This window comes from Micromesistius poutassou, assembly GCF_964030765.1.
Source record: "Micromesistius poutassou genome assembly, chromosome: 13".
Taxonomy (NCBI): domain Eukaryota; kingdom Metazoa; phylum Chordata; class Actinopteri; order Gadiformes; family Gadidae; genus Micromesistius; species Micromesistius poutassou.
This window is the reverse complement of record NC_140283.1, coordinates 9,441,600-9,462,104: the sequence shown is the minus strand read 5'-3', so window position 1 is coordinate 9,462,104 and position 20,505 is coordinate 9,441,600. Positions and strand designations below refer to the sequence as shown.

General features: G+C 47.3%; 1 protein-coding gene across 1 annotated transcript; it reads left to right on the top strand.

The window, feature by feature from the left end:
- Window positions 1–5,531: 5,531 nt before the first annotated feature.
- LOC311357850 (uncharacterized protein) lies at window positions 5,532–20,004 on the top strand (the record flags this gene model as incomplete). Its single annotated transcript, XM_084477873.1, has 3 exons — window positions 5,532–7,188; window positions 12,774–13,721; window positions 19,700–20,004. The coding sequence occupies 3 exons, from the start codon at window positions 5,532–5,534 to the stop codon at window positions 20,002–20,004; spliced, it is 2,910 nt and encodes a 969-aa protein (XP_084333999.1).
- Window positions 20,005–20,505: the final 501 nt, after the last annotated feature.

Here is a 20,505-nt window from a genome sequence, read left to right as displayed (position 1 = left end):
GCCCTGGTTCTAGTTGTAATTATTGCAGGCGGGTGCAGCTGCACTACTTAGGGAGATGACGATAATTATTGATCTTTTTTCATCGCGGGTTGATTATTTAAGAGCATCATACACTCATCAGAGTAATCAGGAGAGAGTGATTAGTGAGAATCCACAAGGCCAACAGCTGCCACATTAAACACTTGCCTCTGTTGCCAACACACAGTGGCAGGGCTCGTTCGCGGCACACGAGACGAAGTACTTCACCTTCATCTGCGGGCACCCACCTACACCCACACAATCACACACACACACACACAATCACACACACACTCAGACGCACGCTTGCGTGTGTTGGTTAGAAAGTCAGGGCAGAGGTCACCGAGACAACAAGTAAACAGCCCGCTCTGGACCAAAAAAAGCAGGTTGTCATGTCGAGGTGTTTTTCCCAATTGCCTCGATATACACGTTACGAGGACCTCAGACGTCGTGTAGGATGAGAGACCCAGGTCTTCAGAGTTATCAAAAGCGTGACACCGTGGTGGTGCAATGTCCTCTGCTTCCTCCGAACCGTCGCACTGCTGATGTGAAGGAGATGAGACTGGGACAGAAAGTGTTGGATTGTGCCATTGAGCGTGTTGCCTTTGTGTTGCCGTGTTGCGTGTTGCGTGTTGACTCATGACGTAACTCTGAAGAACCCACAGTCGTTCCAGCCGCATGCCACGCTCCCATGTCCGGCGTCAAGAGCATGGCGCTTGCTGCCGTGTGATGCCTGAGAGACTAAAGGCTAATTCTTTTAGCCCAGATGTTTGCCTGAACACAATCCTGGGATCCTACTGGGTTGATGAGCTCAATCAATGAAATGATTTAATAGATGATTTTTGTCCCTGTAATTACAGTGTGTAAACTACTTAGCTTGGATTGCAAAGGAAGTCATTTTCTAATTACGCTGATACCCCGTTGTCTAATGGTGAATGTTTTGCTGTTTTTCGAGAGTGTCTGTGAGAGAGCGAGAGAGAGAGAGGGAGCGAGCAAGAGAGATAGTGGGGAAGAGATACAGAGATAGATGTATAGAAAAATGGATGAATGGAGAGACTGCGGAAGGCGAGATATCCATACACATATATCACATGTTCTATATGAGAGAGGGCTGGGCAGTGGCACTGTATGATGGTCCTATGCTGTACTACCAGGACTGAAAAAATATTATCACAACAGCAAGATGGCTGCCAAATGAGTGACTTCATTGAATTATCAGCCCAGTTAATGTGCCTTGGATTTTATTCTAAGTCATAGCTTAATGAGATACTGTTAGGGGCATTACCAAACTCCTGCTGTGATTTTGTGATGACTTGTTTAATGACTTTTGTTTTAATGCCTCAGAGTGTGTTTGAGATAAAAAATATGAAAGTAATATGCACAATAGTATTTGCACACCCCCACCTCACCTCATAATATGCTGTCAAACTGATTTAAAGGCGGGTAACATTTCAACTTGCTTGTAGCTTAAAATAACCTGGACATGTCAGTAGCCTGTGCTGATCGATGGCGATTTAAATCATTTTATCAGTAAAATCCCATCCGATAACCGATATATTCTAAAAATAAAAAAATCTTTCTGTGTGTTTACAAGAATATGAACCCTCACAAAACCCCTCCCACTCACGGCACCCAGCCACAGAGCTCCTCTAGTTCGTGTCTCACATTTGCATAGCCAGTTAGAGTCAGAACACTGTTGTTGACTTCTGTTGTTGACTGAAGTCTCCTACCGCCTACTTACTGGGAGGGGCTCCATCGTACACATTGCACTTTCACGGCAAGTTAAATCTATACAACTTTATTGACAGTGGAGGTTGTTTTTGCACAACTGGAGATGTGTACATTGCAAGAAAGTGAAATATGTCAATATGTTGGAATGGCTCCATTCTGTGAAATCAGTTGGAGTTCTATTGGAGATGGCTGCCTTCCTGCAGAGTCCAACCATCTGAGACTGACTCTGCCATGTGGATAAGCATCTTCTGTTGCAAGGCATCCCCAACACACGCTACACAAACATCCCATAATATGCCCAAGCTTTGTTTCCTTCCAGAAAGAACAGGTGGTCTGGGCAAACAAGAGCAACTGTTTACACATAAGTGATTTCATATATATATATATATCCTTGGCTGCTTTATTTCCAGTGTAACAGTGTGTACCGGTATTCACAAGCAGGGAACCAGAGAAGACACACCACTTGCTTTACACAGTGATTTATTTTATAGATCGTCTTTCTTTTTACTATTTATTGTAGTACAAAAATATGTGACTTGTTCCAACTAAGAAAATCAGACATGAAATATTCAGATTGTATGTCATACCATCCACGCCTTATGGAAAATATTGTACATCAGAAGAAAATCAACTAAGAAAAAACCGACATTCAAAAATCAATCATCATGGTGGTGCTTTTTTTGGTCCTCTAGTGGCTACTTAGACACATGTGTGTGAAGAGGAGGCTTTTTGGGAGTGGGGGTGGCTCGGTCAGTTTTGGGCTAGTTTTATCCCCAGCCTGAATATAGCCCCAGTCCCACCGGTGTCTACACAGCTGGGCACCACTAAGCTATCCTGCTCCTTTGAGTCTAATTCCAAACTAACTGCCCTATAGCTTTTCCTTTTTTTTTATATTCCTTCCGGCCGTGAGGATTTATTTTCTCTCAGTGTTCATTATATTTAAGGCCAGTAATAAGCATTCTTGCACTAAACAAAACTAAATTTAATCAGGAGACCTCCATGAAAATATAACACAGAATAGCTGACTCCCAAGGAACTGTGAATCACTCGTGCACTCATGTGCTCACTGTACTTTTTTATTTTTAACAAGCATCAAGCCACATTCTTACTGTGATGAGAGAAAAAAAGAAAAGAGTGGCATATATTTACTTTATCCACAACAAATGTGTATGTATTCCTTTATGAGTGTTTTAGCTATTACTCACAAGGAGCTAGTTTGTTAGTGCTGTGTGTGCTCTTTCTGTGCTCTGTGCTTCTGCAGTAATGAATGTAGTGGGTGAGACTATTCTGTCTCCGTCAGGCTTTTGGGGGGTCTGCAGAGAAACTACTATTGCCTTTCATTAATCTGCCTGTCTGAAAGTGTATGGTGTCATCTTCTAGCTCTGGGTCATGGTGGACCAGCATGTTGCTTCTATCCTCTGCCTGCTATACCTTAACCAGTCAGTGTATAGACTGGCATGCTGGTCGGTCTGTCTGTCTGTTGGTCTGTCTGGCTGTAGCATAGTGGGTGGCATGCATGGCAGTCCTACAAGAATTGTCAATAATCAATTCTACTTTTGTTATCAGTGTGTTGTAAACCAAAGGCTTTTCAGGCACTTTGTTATACACAAATATTCATTTAGAAAATAAAAAGAATGTGTCTAAAATAAAATACTGTTTGTTTTCAGATGTGTTCAGATTGAATACCAATTGTAGAACATTAACTGCAACAGGCTTGTAGATACATTTGCATTTATGTTGTATATAGGTCAAAGTGAAACTATTGGTTGTAGGCTAAGGATGCAATTTGCTATGAGGTGAAATCATTTCTGGCCCAGATAGAATTCTCTTCTCACAGAGCTGTGGCAATAAAGTAAAATTTTCTCTTTTTTTTACAGAAAGTCTCATCATTATTATTACATATTATTTGGATTTAGGATAGTGGTAATATATATTAAAATGGAAAGTAAAATGACAGGACAATCAATTGTACTTCCTTAATAAAATACTCAAGTTCTGTATTTACAGCAATAACAATCAGGTGGCTTGGTGCATGTGCAATGCACATGCATCCCTTAAACCACACCTACATGGCAGCTACCTTGACACCTTTCCGCTTAACCGCAATCAATCTCCATCTCGGGTTGAACTGGAAGACACTAATTTGCTCTGACAGAGATAACACACTTGACAGCATTGCACTGTGTTCTGCTCTCCACCACCCCTGCAGCTGTCAGTCCGTACACGTTGACAGTCTGTCGTGTATGTGTCCGCAATGCGATCCATGCACGGTGCACACCCACACATATGAGTGCACCCTCACACTCATTTAGGCACGATCAGACATTCATGGGAAAACAGTCATACACATTCAAAGCATACACATGCACCATGCTGGCTATCGCATAAACACACATACACACACCGACACACACACACCGACACACACACACACACACACACACACACACACACACACACACACACACACACACACACACACACACGCACTGCTGAACGTGCTGATGTCTTGCTATATTCCTACACTTTTTATATATCAGTAGACTAACAAAGCTTGGACTAAAACAGTGTTTTGTTCTCTTGTATATCACAAAAGTTCATGCCAGTGATTACTTATTCATTTCCAGTTATACTGATGCCTGATCGGCACATTCATCATAAATGAAAATGTGACCCACGCGGCCAATTGCTGCGAACAGGCTAACACTTTATCGCTGTGTTTTTGTACACATAATTTTTCCTGACTGACTGAGGTTGCAGTCCAGGATGATGTAATCCTGTGTTAATTCATGGTGGACAGTGCAGGCTTTGTTCCATGCCCTTTGGTGTTACACTAGAGCCGTGCAGGGCTGGCTTATGTGACCTCTGCTATTGTAGCGCGTTCTGAATTTGAAGCTTTGTTTGTTGCTACAGAGGAATTGCTAAAGGGAGTTGGCTCTGGGGATAAATGTTAGGCATATTTCTGAAAGGCAAGCTCTCTGTTCATTAAATTGTCATACACTTTGGTTTCATTTTATTGTTATATTAAATTGTTTGTTTAATATGGTGACATAATTTGCCATGGTAAAGGTTTGATTTAAATATGTATCAGGCCTGCCAAATTCTTTAACTTTGATGGGGTTTATTTTGTATACTGTTCCACAAATGTGTGAAATGCAACAGTCAGGCCAAAAGGAAGCAAGGCTTTGATGTTTATGCTGCCTCTGTATTGTCTTTCAGTGCATTGTGAAAGAGACAACAGTTTCAACATGCACTTAAAAAACACTCATATTTGTAAAGGAAGTCTTTGAGGTCTACTTATTCAGCATTTTCACCATCACTAACAATGATCTAAAAACCACAGACGTACCAAACACAGGATGAGAGTCAAATCTTGCCTTGCTTTGTTTCCTGATTAACAAGTGCCAGTTATTCTAATTGTTATAGCATTGTTGTGTGAGAAAATAACCACCATCATCATTTTTTCATTTTGCATTCAAATCAATGTACTGTTCTGCTGTAAAAAAAAATATTTTGAAATGTTATCTTTGTCCTCTACTAAGACCTGTTCTCCTTTCTTTTTCTTTTTAGGTCAGATCTCATTCTGCTCTACAGTGAAATATAGCAGATGAGCAACAAAACAAATTCTACCTGATCTAAGTAGCTGTTAACAATCAGCATAGTGTTCACTTCCAGCCCTCTGCCCGTCCCAGATAGCCATTCCTGACCGTCACACTGAAACATTACCTGATCCTCAAAAGGAGAGCCTCATTAACCTGGCAACCCACCCAATTAAGAGCCAGATGGCGCTTTTGGCCAATCAGATAATGGATGCTAGAATTCTGAGCAGCATGAATGGAAGAGTGGAGCTTCCCCAATTCATGCGCGTCGCCAACCAGAGCATTGTCACGCAGGCGATCTCTGGCCACGAAGACACCCACAAGAACCGGAAGTACCCCTGCCCGCTGTGTGGGAAGCGCTTCCGCTTCAACAGCATCCTGTCCCTCCATATGCGCACACACACCGGGGAGAAGCCCTTCAAATGTCCTTACTGTGACCACCGGGCCGCACAGAAGGGCAATCTCAAGATCCACCTCCGCACCCACAAGCAGGGCATTGTGGGAAAAGGCCGCGGACGGATCAGGGAGGAGAATAGGTTGCTTCATGAGCTTGAGGAGAGGGCGATACTTAGGGACCGGCAGATGAGAGGCAGCTACGTTGGCCATCAGCAGGGATCCCTCCTAGCCCAGCTGCAGAAGCAGCCTCCGCCCCAGAATGCCCCTACACAACCCCCGCAGCTCTCCCTCACCCCCTCTGGTACAGCCGAGAGCCTGTCTCATACCTCCGTGCCTACCACGGGGACGAGCGTCCACGATGAGGCCACGCAGCCCCAGCCCACCGGCGGCTTCCGCTGCTCCTTCTGCCGAGGCAAGTTCAGGAAACAACAGGAGCTGGAGCGCCACATTCGAATCCTGCACAAACCCTATAAGTGCACCCTGTGCGAGTTTGCCGCCACGCATGAGGAAGAGCTGATCAGCCACGTGGAGACGGCTCACATCACCGCTGACTCGGCCCAGGGACAGAAGCCCGCAGTAGGGGGTGGGGACAAGGCGAAGCCCGCCGGTGAATTCCCCTGTGAGGTGTGCGGCCAGACCTTCAGCCAGGCCTGGTTCCTCAAAGGTCACATGAGGAAACACAAGGACTCCTTCGAACACTGCTGTCAGATCTGCGGCCGGCGCTTCAAAGAGCCATGGTTTCTGAAGAACCACATGAAGGTCCACCTCAACAAGCTGGCAGCCAAGAGCAAGCTCTCTGCTGAGCACGAGATGTCTGTGAAGCTGAGTAGCCTAGCGCAGGAGCCCCCCGCCAACCTGTACACCCAGTACATATCCAACATACACAACAGGTTCCTGTCTGCAGACAGAGCTGAGCAGCAGGACTATAACCCCATCCTGGCCACAGCTGGCGTCGAGGTAAAGGTCAGGGAGATGCTTGGGAGAATGATGGCCTCATCACAGCCAGCCCTAGGCACAGAGGGAGAGGAGCGATCGCTGCTTGGTATGAATCATGTGCGCCCACCGTTGGGTTTAAGCAGTATGGAATACCTTCAGAAGGCGATGACTGAAGCAGACACCATCAATGGCAGCGCATACCCAGGCTGGCAGGTCATGGCCACACCAGGCCAGGCAGTAGAGCCAGGCTTTGTGGCAAATGAAACAGCATTGCAACAGCAGCAGCAGCAGCAGCAGCAGCAGAAGTGCTCCTACTTGGCGGAGAGGTGTCATTCTGGGGAGGAGAAGAAGGTGTGTGTGAGAGAGAGCGACACTAGGATCCTCAGCAGGCCGACCAGCCCAGGCAGCCTCCACCATCACAGAGCCACAGAGGTCCCCCCCGAGGTCAGCTCATCCCACCCTGTCAGGGATCAGGAACAACATCCGCCGTGCTCGTCCCCAATCGCAGGTAATATGGTTGTTTTTTAACACAACACACAGTTCTACTGTATGTTAGGATTATAAGAATTATCAAAAGGTGCGCTTCTTATGATGTCGATTCGAGGTCAGACGTCAAATATTCATTCTATGCTTTTTTGGCATCATGTTTCTAGAGTGAAATCAAACACAAACATTTACTCAGAACATTCTTTATAATGTAGGGAGACAGCTTAAGAAATAATATGAAGGAGAACAATTAAAATATGTCATTTTCAAGTATCAAGTGTCAGAGAACAGGAATCAGGACCACTAATAACGCAGCTCCACATATGCTATATGACAACCCCCAACTAGCATGACTTGATTCTGCTCCTTTTTAAATAAAGAAAGCCGCATTGTGTTGAAGTGCAGACATAATTAGTATCCTCTACTTTATATCAGTCACATCCCCACCCCTTGCCTACAGGGGCACAAGATGTTAATGCATGCCATCTGGTGCTTTTAATGATTTGATATATACCACCCAGTGACTTTTATGATTTGATCTACCACCTGGTATTTTTATTGATTGTCTTCTGCTCCACCTGGCGGTTCCGTTCCCTGGCTAAATGCCTCTCTCGTCATGGCACCCTGCTAACATGTTATCATGAGACTAAATTGCTGTTATAATAGTGCCGTTAAGAACAAAGGAAAACTTTTTCGGGTTCCTTTTACTTTTTTGGTGTCTGCTCTTTAACAGCCATTACGCCGGCAAGCGGAGGTTAGAGGATGTCTGTTGCTATGTGTATCCGTTAGTCTGACACTCCCGCGGGACCGAGTATCCTCTTGAATTATGGCCGTGCACCAAAGATAAATGGATCAGCGCTAATCTCATTATGTGTTTTTGTTTCCATATTGTACACACTCATGGGTATCTGCGTATTTACATAGTAATGTTCACAGTCTAATGTGAAACCTCACATTGGATCCTCTCGTCAAAAAGAGCAGAAAAAAAAACCAAAACGTTTTTTGAAAGGAAACTCTTGTTGTTGTGGTCGTTGTTGATACTTTCCCCCTCTCCTCCCGGTATCTCGGAGAACATACCGTGTCGCCATGGAGCCGACACTCGCTGATAGCCGCGGATAGCCGAGGGTTTAAGAGCTCCGGGATCTTCTGGGATGTTACATTCAGTATCAGACTGTAATTTCAGTCAATATTAAGCATGGAAGCTAATTCATTGTAAAGGTCAGGCGTCATTGCTTTAGTCAATGATGGATCCCCCCCCCTCCCCCTTGTCCTCCTCTCGCTTTACCCCCCTCCCCTCCCCTCCCCTCCCCTCCCCTCCGTCCCTCCCCGTCCCTCTGCCGTCTCTTCTCTCTGTTCTTAGTCCTGTGTAATGGTAGACTCACTCTGGGGGCTTAGCGCGGCATTGTTTAGCTCTGACAATATATCCCAGAGACCTCTGCAGCTGCTCTCGGTGCTCACAATGACAGATTAATTAACACAATCACACGCTGCTGGCCCCGGCTCAACACGGCAGGTCTGCGGCGGGACAGATAGGTAAATCCTACGCACACGCCGAGCGTCGACGCACCACTTGATGAGGGCTCTAATAACGGGGGATAAGTTTGAGGCTGGGTGGAGGAGGTTTTTTTTTTTTGGTGGGGGGGGGGGGGGGGGGGGGGGCGGCGGTGATCAAGGCTGTCTGTCTGGCGAAACGGTCGAGAGGGAGAGAGAGAGAGAGGGAAAAGAAAGTGGAGATGGTGAGGGGGGGAAGGAGGGGGGGAGTGGGGGGGGGGGGGGGATGAGGGTTTGGGAGATGGAGGAATTTCTAATTCAGGAGAGCAGGGGATGCTGAGGAGGAATTACCAGTGCCAGATGTTGGTGGTTTGAGGAACATTGATTAGCCCCCAGTATGAGCCGCCTGCTGCATTATTCATGGTTAAGTCAGACGTCGGTGGTCAAGCAGTTATCGATGGACTCAACGCGGATGGTAAATAGGGCCCGCGTCACAGATAGAGACAGCTTCTTTTACATGCGGCTCTGGATTTTTGAAATCGAAATACACACATACACAAAGTAAACAAAGTAGGCCTACATCAGAGCTTGAGTGTTGGTTCAATAGATGGATGGTATTGAAATGGTCCCCCCCCCCCATGTACATCTTATTAAGACATACCATTTATTTATTTATATTCGCCACGATGAGTGACATTTTAATATGAGGTTTTGAATAACTCATCGTCTTAAAAAGGATCAACTCATGAGAGTGGAACGTGCTTTGGGCTTCTGACCTACATAGGACCGGCTGGATCTCCACTCGGAAAACGCAAACGCGGCTGACAAACACAAAACGTCCTGACAGTTATTAATTAGTCCCATTCAGCACTCTTAACCCCAAGGTCAATGAGCAGACAGTATGTAATGATGTTGTCCCCACCCGTCTTTTGTCTCCCGTTCCCGTCTCGGAATACTGTAGCCGCTAAGCCTCCGATAACCTCGGACGATAACCACGTTCAAGAGAAAAAACCCAACCCTGTTAGATTGCAACGTTCACATTAGTCTGGCTGATGAATTGGAAATCACTGCCTCTGATTGATGATGACATTAGTCTTTGTGTATGTAGTGAAAAAGCTCAACCGGTCTTAAACTTTCTCTAAGTTGCCGCAATATATTTCCTCACATAAATAATAACGCTCTCAATCAGAGATGGGATTTACAGATATAGGAGCCATTTGGATGGGTTTGCCTAAACAGGATTACCTGTTGGCTTCTTCTCAGCTTCTTCTCACTTGTGTCTTTTTAATCCTCTTTTTAATTATTATTGCAGATATGAGGCTCAAATTAAGCTCAAAATGCTTGTTTTCCTAGCATGGAGATAAAAAGATTTACCCAGGGAGTTCTGAACACCTGCCTTGAAATATTGTTCCACCATCTCCTGAATGCCATTTGGCTTAATTGACTTGGAAGCGTCCCAAATGCGTCATTGACTATGTGGTCTAATTAATATTAATAATATATGCTATTATAAACATCAAAGAACATCTGGTGTCCCTGTTTTCTCGGCACTCTTGTATGTGTCTCTCTCTCTCTCTCTCTCTCTCTCTCTCTCTCTCTCTCTCTCTCTCTCTCTCTTTCAGTTGATTTCATCTTAAACTAATATATCACTGTATAGCAGCGTTTTGGATTCTGCCTACTGCATCCCATATGAACAGGAACAAGAGTGTACATCCCACATTGAACCTTCTTTGAGCTCTTCCACAACGTCCATGCCACACGGCTATGTTGGCATACGCATACAGCATGTCAGCCGGTGATTGCATTGACTGTGATGCATGGCGTTAAATCTCAAAAAAGCTATTTCCATACGATACAAATGACTCTGTCTCTCTGCCCAGCTGTATTTCCCCCCCTTCCCCACCCTATAGCTACATTTTTCTTGGGATATTTATTACATTATTTTGATATTTGTCTCCGCACGTATATCCAGTATGGGTGGCTAACTCCAAGGCATCACTTCATTAGATTGTGTGCCGTAGGTGAGAGAAGGCTGGGGTTTGTAATGACGCCGTAATTGCAGTTTGGGGTTGATAGATATGAGATCTAAAATTACTCCCACATATAATGTGAGCCTCCATAGTGTAGGTAAATCCTAAACTGATTAGCATGAACCATGCAGGCAATCACAAAGATGGCAAACGTCCAAAGGAAAGGAAAAGGGGGGGGTGGAGGGAAAAAGCCTATGGTCTTTGTGTTACTTTATTGCTCTCACATAAACACACACACTCTCACACACACACACACACACACACACACACACACACACACACACACACACACACACACACACACACACACACACACACACATACATATACACACACACACACACACAAGCAAACCGGCAAATGGGTTTAGGAAGCTCCACGGTGAAGGATGAGGTCAGATATGTCTATTTGTGTGTGTGTGTGTGTGTATGTGTGTTCACTCTCTGCATTGGGAGCTGGCTGGTAATGTCACAGTAATTTACACCACATCATAATTGAGATGTAGAGTGTGTCCTGACTCCTGACACTGAATGAGTTCCATTAAGATGTTTTGTTTATTGCGTTGTTGTTGTTTGTTTGTTAGTGGAGACCAGGGTGTGGCATGGCTAAGATCTACTTTCCTGCACTCATACAGGCACAATCATGCACACACATTTGCACACACACATGCACGCACATGCATACTCACACACACTTTTGCATGCACACACACACACACACACACACACACACACACACACACACACACACACACACACACACAAACGTCTAAAGTTCAAGGTCATTCACTATAAAAGGTTTGGCATTTTAGCTGTTATTTCTCCATAATTTGTATCAGTTTTCTGCTCTGTTTAATTAATATGTGTTACTATTTGGAAGTGTAATTTAAACATGAATAATTCTTCACTATTTGTCTCATTAAATGGCAGCTACTTTGGGGTTCCTGATCGAAACAGGCACCCCTTGAGATCACCTTACAGATTTTGATTTACTTTTGGGTCAGGTCTTTAGGTGTGTACAAAATGTATATTTCTCGAGTGTGGATGAATCATAGTTGTGCGTCAGATATTAGTCTATTAAAGAAGAACAATAAGGCATCAATATGCACAGAATTAAATTAATGGTGGTAGGTTTATCTCTCTACCCCAGACGGGTCCCTAAAAGACACAGTATAATGTATGACCTGACCTTCAAATGCCAGGAGAGTGTTGGGCAATAAACTGCCAATATTTGTGGCTTAATGGCATCGGATGACTTTTACTGTAATTGGAACAGCGACGAAACAGCTGGGCTGTTTAAAGACAGTGCGAAGCTGGGGTCTCAGACAATCACTAACTCGACACCGTTGCCAAGAGTGTGTTTAACCCTGTAGATTGCCGCTGCAAGGCATATTAGGATTTAAATGGAGGTAAAGTGTAAGAATATAAGCAACAGAAAAAAACATTTGGTTAACATGAGGGGGTAAAATATCTAGGCTTGTATCGGATGAACAATGTCATCACAAAAAAAGACTAAAATCCTTTTTTTATCGTTTGCTTTGATACATTTGGTACAATGTGAGTAATGGACCCAGCGTATTAAGCCGACCCCCATTTTTCTAATATGAAACCAAAAAATAAACTCTGATACTTTTTTTTTTTTTTTCATCAACGATTTACATGTAACACTCTATTTTCAACTGTAAAACTATGTTATTGGTTTTGATGGAATGGGGTCCTGTTTGCAGCCTTCCCCTACTTGTTTCGTAGTGTGACTGGATAATTATTTTCGGAAGAATCTTGTTTGCTGTTAACATCTTTGAGTGTATTTATTGCACATGGTGCCGTCCACACTGTAAAATGATGAATCACTGGAGCTGAAAGCTGATTACAAGCTTGATTTACTGCAGGGCAGGGCTTAAATCATTCAACTCAGCTTTGTGTGGGATTGCAACATTTTTCATGTTTAGAAGAAAGGAATCATATGCCCTGCAATGTACACACAGTTTTCAAGACGAATTTCTCATTCTGCCCCATATGCATACACTTACACCCCCTAATCCTATTGCCCTCTCACATGCTTTCTGTGCTATTATTCTCTGTGACAGGTGACAAGGCCTACAGGTGTCTGCTCCCTAGCGACTTCCCCAGCACGCAGCCGGCCTCGCTGGGCTTCCACTTGGACCGCTACCCCTTTCCTCACTGGCCCAACAGCCGGGACCTCAAGTCCCCTCCACGGCCCAATACCGCCCCCCACTCCGCCAGCCCCAACCCAAAGCCTAAGCCCGCCCCCAAGCCCAGACCCGCGTCCAGGGAGAACTGGAGCCCGGCGTCGGCGCACCACCTCCACCACGGGCCGGAGGCCCACGACGACGGCCCCGTGCCCCACGCCAAGCGCCCCGACCACCACGCCGGAGACCTGGACCTCGCAGACGACTTCCGTCGCGTCCGCGGCAAGTCCCAGCAGAAGGAGCCTCTGGATCTGTCCGTCCGTCCGGAGAGCAGCGGCTCTTGCTTCGCAGACGGCCCTCCCGTCTACGGTAACGGACTCCCTCCGGGCAGCGTGCCCAGGCTGCAGAGCTATGCCGAGGCCCTGGCGGTGATGCCCGCCTATCACGCCGACCCGATCGCACCGGCGGCCAAGGAAGCCCGTGGGTCCGTCGGTCGCGACGGCGAAGACTTGTTCGACCGCCCCGGGCGCGACCGGGAGGGAGACGAGGGAGGGGAACGCGCAGAGTCTGAGAAGTGGAAGATGTCGAGGAGCGGCGGGGCCGCGCGGGCCGAGGAGCGAGGCCAGAGGAAGGCGGATCTCCAGGGGGCCCACGCAGCCGCTCAGCCTCCCCAGCCAGGGGAGGGTCTGTGGGGCGGGGAGCAGCAGACCGTGTCCCCCATCGCGTCTCTGGAGAAGTTCACCCCTGGGGCCGATCATTTGCTGCCACAGCACCGGAGCCTGCTCTCTGCCCTCAGGGGCCCCGGGGGGTCCAAAAACATGGCCACTAATGGGTACGGCCTCGGCTCTGTTGGTGAAGGGATCCTGGAGACGGAAGCAGCAGCAGGTGAGATGTCAATGAACAAGAGCTCCATCCCAGAGTAATCTCCAGCGCTTTATTGTCACATCAAGTCAGCCAGTGTTTAGCTGTCAATGCAGGTCGCATTTTAAAGGGAACACTGCCACCCAGTGGAGAGGAATATGATCCTGCATACACCTTTCTTGCCTGGCTTATCAGATGGGTTTGGCCATACCATCCGAATATAACACAACCGTAGGTGAATTAAGGTTGATGTTATGTAGTAACATTTACATAACATTAACAAGGCGTCAAATATGAGAGCCAGTGTTGGATGGTCGGTTGTCATGACAGCAGCCAACAGCTGCGTACGTACAACAATCAACAGCAGGCCTGAGCCAATGACATTACACGGCATAACATTGGATATCTGATCCCCCGAAACAAATCCCACCGATTATGGAGATGATTTAGAACAAGAGCAAAGTTCTGTTTTCACCACACCTTCTCGCGAAACCCCCTCAAACGAGGACTGAAGAAGTCCCAGGTGCGATGCGTTTATGAGCGCTCTATACTTTAAGTGATGATGTGATCTCCCTATTGGACGGGTTACCCATCAGCCCCCTCAGACTCTCACACACACACACACACACACACACACACACACACACACACACACACACGTAAACACACACACACACACACACACACACACACACACACACACACACACACACGTGCACACACACACACACCTGCACCTGCACGTACACGCACACGCACACACACACACACACACACACACACACACACACACACACACACACACACATAATCACACACACACACACACACACACACACATGTACACACAGGAGTGTGCGGAGTGCTCTCCGAGTGCAGATTTAATAATGCTGTCGGCTCCCAGAGTGGGGAATCAACAGCTGGGGTCTTTGATATGCATGTATTATGAGTGCAACACGATACACCTTTCCCTCTGATCCCCCCCCCACCTCCCCCAACCCTCTTATTGGGAAACCCAATATGCTCACGTGAAAGACAGGGAAAGTGCCTGTCAAGTCCATTAGAGATCAACAAACATCTGCTCCCTTTTACCATTCAACCAGGAAGATGCAGTTGTCCTATTCAGATGTACAGATGGTTATTATAATATGGCAAGGATCCATCCTCTTCCATTCATTTGTTTTTTGGCGGCTTTTACTCGACTGCGTGATTCTTTTCACTCCTTTTCAGGATGGAGGAGCACAAAGCCAGGGAGTTTAAAGTTTGTCTGGTGGTAACCCACGTCTGAGTCCCATACGCGGCGCAGATTTCCTCTTAAGTGTTAGTGGTGTTTCTTGGACGAATCAACCATGGCTAAGACTTCCAGGGTTTAATCAGCGGAGTCTAGGCAGAGTAAAACCCCCACCTTTCTCCTAAAATCTAAGTCACTTGATGACTCCCCAGCCTTTCTGCTCAGAGCTCAGAAGTGTCTGAGCGCTCGAGTACAAGTTTGTCGTCGTATAATCATCCTGCTGTTATCCTCCCCAACTCTTATGTTTTGTACTTTAATTGCCTCCGTTCCCCTCCAGGGAGAACGTTGTTCCGGGCCCTCATGACGAGATGAACATCTGACACGAGGAGTGGCGACGGTAAACTGACATTGAGAGTATGCTTAGTGTCCTCTAAACAAAGCAGGTGGTCACAGCTTATTTTTCTTTTCTTTTTTTTCCCCAACCACCTTACTTACTCTGCCAGCCTGTCTTATCTGCAGTGCTGACCAGGTGGCTTTGTCAAGGGCTTGTCTCCTGTCGCCCCCGTCGCCTCCATAGAGCGTGCCACACTCACTGTGGCACGGTGACATATTGCGGGGCACTTTGGACATGGAGTGATGTGTTTGCGATGGCAGCTCAGATCGGCTGTACTTTGCCAGTAGTGGTAATTGGCCAGATGGTGACCCCTGGTTGAACCTGTCTGCATGCTCATTAGTCTCAGAGTCGTCCCCTTGGTTTTTTTAAACCGACAGCGCAGCTTTCTGCACTTATGGGACGCGGCCACTAGATGGCGACGGATACCACTTTAATTGCCACTGGTGAGACGGTACTCCGGTCTCCACTGTTGGTGATCAAATCACGTGATTTCGGGAAAGACAGGAACGCTGTGTTACTGACGCCATTGTAAAAAAAAAATCTTGTTGTTGGAGAACTGTTGTGTAAAAGTGACCAGTCATTGTGACGGGTGAGAATTCACCCCTACCAGATATGGTAGAAATCCGACCGAACCACTCTCAGAGAGACACATGAGAGCAAGTGAAAGTGAAAAGATCAATAAAGAACGGATTAAGAATGAAAGAAAGTGGTGTGATGAGAGACACGGACAGACAGAGAGAGAGAGAGAGAGAGAGAGAGAGAGAGAGAGAGAGAGAGAGAGAGAGAGAGAGAGAGAGAGAGAGAGAGAGACAGACAGACACCCCCCCCTCCCCCTGTTTTGAAAAGAGATGGGCCATTATCTCATTATTGTCTGACCGGGGCTGCTATACACCCCTCTTGCAGGGAGGGGTGACAGAGAGCGAGCGAAAAAGAAGAAGGCAAAAAAGTGTGAGAGAGAGAGAGAGAGAGACAGAGAGAGAGCGAGCGAGGAAGAGAGAGAGAGAGAGAGAGAGAGAGAGAGGGAGAGAGGGAGAGAAAGGGAGCAGGAGAAAGATGAGCGTAGATGGAGATGGATGGCGGGACGGCGGGGTGAAAGAGGAGCAGTACCGGGCCCCACGTCTCTGCGAGCAGATGTCGTTGGAGGGCAGCGAGAGGGCAGCGCGGGCCTGCCTTTGTGGCGCGTTTCTCCCCATAGAGATAATGAAGGGTGGAGCACACGGGGAAGGACGTGCAGTCATCACTCACTGTCTGTGTGCCATCAGAGCTCCAGCGCTGGTGTCATCCGTCACCATTCAGCTCCTCTGGCCCGCGAGGCCGCGCCACTGTCATCATGGTCATTATCTCCGCCTGCGAGACACACTGCACACACACACACACACATGCACATGCACACACGCACACACACACATATCCGTAAAAAACACACACTCACACGCACACTCAGACGTAAAAGCCCACTCACGTCAGTGAAAACACACTCGTAAACCCCCCCCCCCCCCCAACCACTACACACACACACACACACACACACATATACACACACATATACACACACACACCTCCACAAAGAGGTGGTGGATCAATGTAGGGGGGTGGTGCACGTAAACACAAACGCCCGGCATCACCATAGCACAAAACGCACAATATTCTTCATCTTGTGACAATGGGTTTTTCGTTGTTTTTTTTTGCCTGTGCATACAAACATACACTTCCAGGTCCCATATTTGTGGACATACCCAGCACTCCCATTGGTGTGTGTGTATGTCTATATGTGTGTGTGTGGGTAGTGTGTGTAAATGTGTGTGTAGTGGGGGGGGGGGGGGTGGTTGCAGCCAGGTGGGAGGAGTCTTTGGCTGCATGGGCCTATGAACGGATGATCATGTGTTGGGGAGATGGATGGCCTGGAGCCCACCGCTGTCTCCTCTAATTGTAAAATATTAGTTACATTAGAACCTGGCCTGTGATTAATGGAACTTATTTGGAGGCTGCCCTCTGCCGGACCTCCCCTCTCCTCCAGGGGGAGGGGGGGACAAGGGACAATGAGGAGGGGGAGGAGCCGCGGAGAAATCGGAGAAACGTATAGAGACGGATCGAGAGAGAGAGAGAGCGAGAGTAAGAGAGAGAGAGAGAGAGAGAGAGTAAGAGAGAGAGAGAGAATGCATTCAGTAAGCCCCGTTGTAGATTTGAGACTTTCCTGCATTCTTTCAGTACGTTCAGTCAAAGCGTGACCACTACCGGATTATTTATTACAGGAAAGCACACTTGTTTTTTTGTTAGGTTTTTTGGACCGGAATCTGAGTCATGAGTGAGACAAATCCTTTCCATCAGAGTAACAATTTTGGGCAGTGTGCTAACAAGCTGTGATCAATGTGTCATTCCTTGATATAAAAAACTTGAACTCTTATACTTTGAACTTTGTTTAATCTTAAAAATAAATGATGGGTCTGGGTTTTCCTTTGGTCAGGCCGTCAGGGCTGGAGCAGTCCGTTTGGACATAATGCAAACCGCTCGCTACCTGGCAGTAGACAATGCTTCTCTTTTACTCTCGTCCTGACAGCTTCCTGCTTCCACTGACGGATAAGCCCCCTCTCTTCCCCCTCTCTCTCCCTCTTTCCCTCTCCCTCTTTTTATCTCTCTTTTCATAGTCCCCCTCTCTCCATTTTTCTGTGGCAGTTATTTTGTGTATTTTGTGGGCATGTGTTCATTTTTTTACGTTTGGTGTGTGTGTGTGTGTGTGTGTGTTTGCGCACGCGGCGCGCGTGTGTGTATGCAGATGTCATTTACAGCCATCAGGTTATTATATACCAACAGATGGAGCATTACCTTTTATTGCTCGCACCTTCTGTGAGTTTTCTCCCTTTCCCCTCCCTCCTAAAAAAAGAGTTTACTTGTAAATGAGCAGGGAAGAATGTTCAGTCTTCTGCCGTCCTCTTCCTCCCACCCTTGATGACTGCTCGGTAATAACCTGGAAGGGCAGCAAGAGGAGGGGCAGCAGGGTTTTTGGGAAGTGATCTGTGGTGACATCAGCGCACACTGGTTTACTGTAACTTGTGAATCATTGAGACTCTGGAAGAAGAGGCAGAGAGCAGGGGGCCACGGCAGGAAGTAGTGATCAGTGGGATAACAACAACGTTGTTATCCCACTGTTATAATATACATGTTATAATATGCAGACGGTGGTTCATAACCATAATACTGATCCGAACTGTTAAGGGGGGAAAGAGCATGATATCATTCCCTTTGCAAGTTTTGACCAACCCAAACACACACACACACACACACACACACACACACACACACACACACACACACACACCCACAAGGACACACGCACACACACACACACCCACAAGGACACACGCACACACACACACACACACAAAGACACACGCACACACACATACACACACACACACACACACACACACACACACACACACACACACACACACACACACACACACACACACACACACAAAGACACACGCACACACACATACACACACACACACACACACACACACACACACACACACACACACACACACACACACCAAGAAGCTGTTGTATCTGTTTGTGGTTTGTGTTTTATGGGTATATTGTGGTTCCTCTCTGTCATGCGACTGTATTATTAGTTCTGGTGGAGCTTTATAGTAAGAGCCAAGGCCAGCAGCAGACAGGAAGCTGAGACAAGCCTGGCCTCTCAGCTGCAGTCTGTCATCCCTCAGTCCCCCCTGTTCACCCACCATCACCGTGTGTGTGTGTGTGTCTGTGTGTGTGTGGATATGTGTGTGAGTGCACGTGTGTCCACAACAGAAGCATGTGTAAAAAAACAGGAAATGAAATACAAAAGAAACAAGCTAAAATGGATATAAACAGGAAGAGGGAAGAATTCTGGCCGTGAATGAATTTAAATCAAATTTGAGGCAATGTCCCTTGTCACCTTTCACCATTGAGAAGAGATAATATTTGTTGTCGTAGTGCAGCAGGTGGGCATCCTGGCATCCTGCTCCAGGGGGCGGGGCCTACCGGTAGACGATAGGGGACGGTAGTGGCGATGCGGACGTGGCAATCACAGAACATCACAGAACACCACAGAACATCACAGAACATCACAGAACACCACAGAACATCACAGAACATCACAGAACACCACAGAACCTCACAGAACATCACAGAACCTCACAGAACCTCACAGAACACACTGCACTCCCCCCTCTCTCCCGCTGCACCGGAATGCAAACCACAAACGACACTTTCACTTTCACACCAACAACAACAACAACAACAACAGCAACAACAACAGCATGACCCTCCCGGGACCGCGCCCCCCCCCCCCGGTACTGACTGAGATGCTCTGCCTCACTGTGTTCGCAGCGCGGAAGCCCTTCCAGTGCAGGTTCTGCCCCTACAGCGCCTCGCAGAAGGGGAACCTGAAGACCCACGTGGTGTGCGTCCACCGCAGGCCCTTCGACAACAGCCTCTACCCCGACCGCCGCCTGCGTCGCTCGCACCACGCCGCGCACCTGCGGCCCTCGCCTCCGCCGCCACCCCCGCCCCCAACCCCGGCCAACCCCCAGGGCGTCATGGGAGGAGGAGGAGGAGGAGGAGGAGGAGGGGACACCCACGCCCTGCCAGCCAGGGACCACGGGATCACGCTGGCGTCACTTTGCAGGACGTAATGGCGGGCCCATGGCGTGGCAGGCGCGAAAAATTGAGACTGAAACACACAGAGACAAAGACGGAGTGAATTCACGCCGGACGAACTGTTGGACGTCGTTGTAGTTTGAGTGAGGGCCGGGGCAGGGCGGGGCGGGGCCGGGAGGGGGGGGGGGGGGGGGAGGAGGGGGGATTGTGGGGGTGGGGGAGAGCAGGGTTACTGCTGAATCTCACGTAAGAGATTTATGAATTAAAGGTGAGCAGAACAATGAAAAGGTGTTGAATGTACATTCCAGTGTTGAACAGACGCAGTATGTATTTATCTGTAGCGAGGAAGCTGTATAATAAAGCTTGTTGTGACGTGAAAAGTGCAGAGAAGGGTGTTTAGTGCCATTCCTTTTCTACCCTGGAAATACTGGAATCAAACCTTTAATGAGCGCCGACGCACATTTAACTGCTCAACAATCGTCTGGGCAGGGAAGATCGTCCAAGCCCATAAGAACCATATTTGTTTCCGTCTTTAA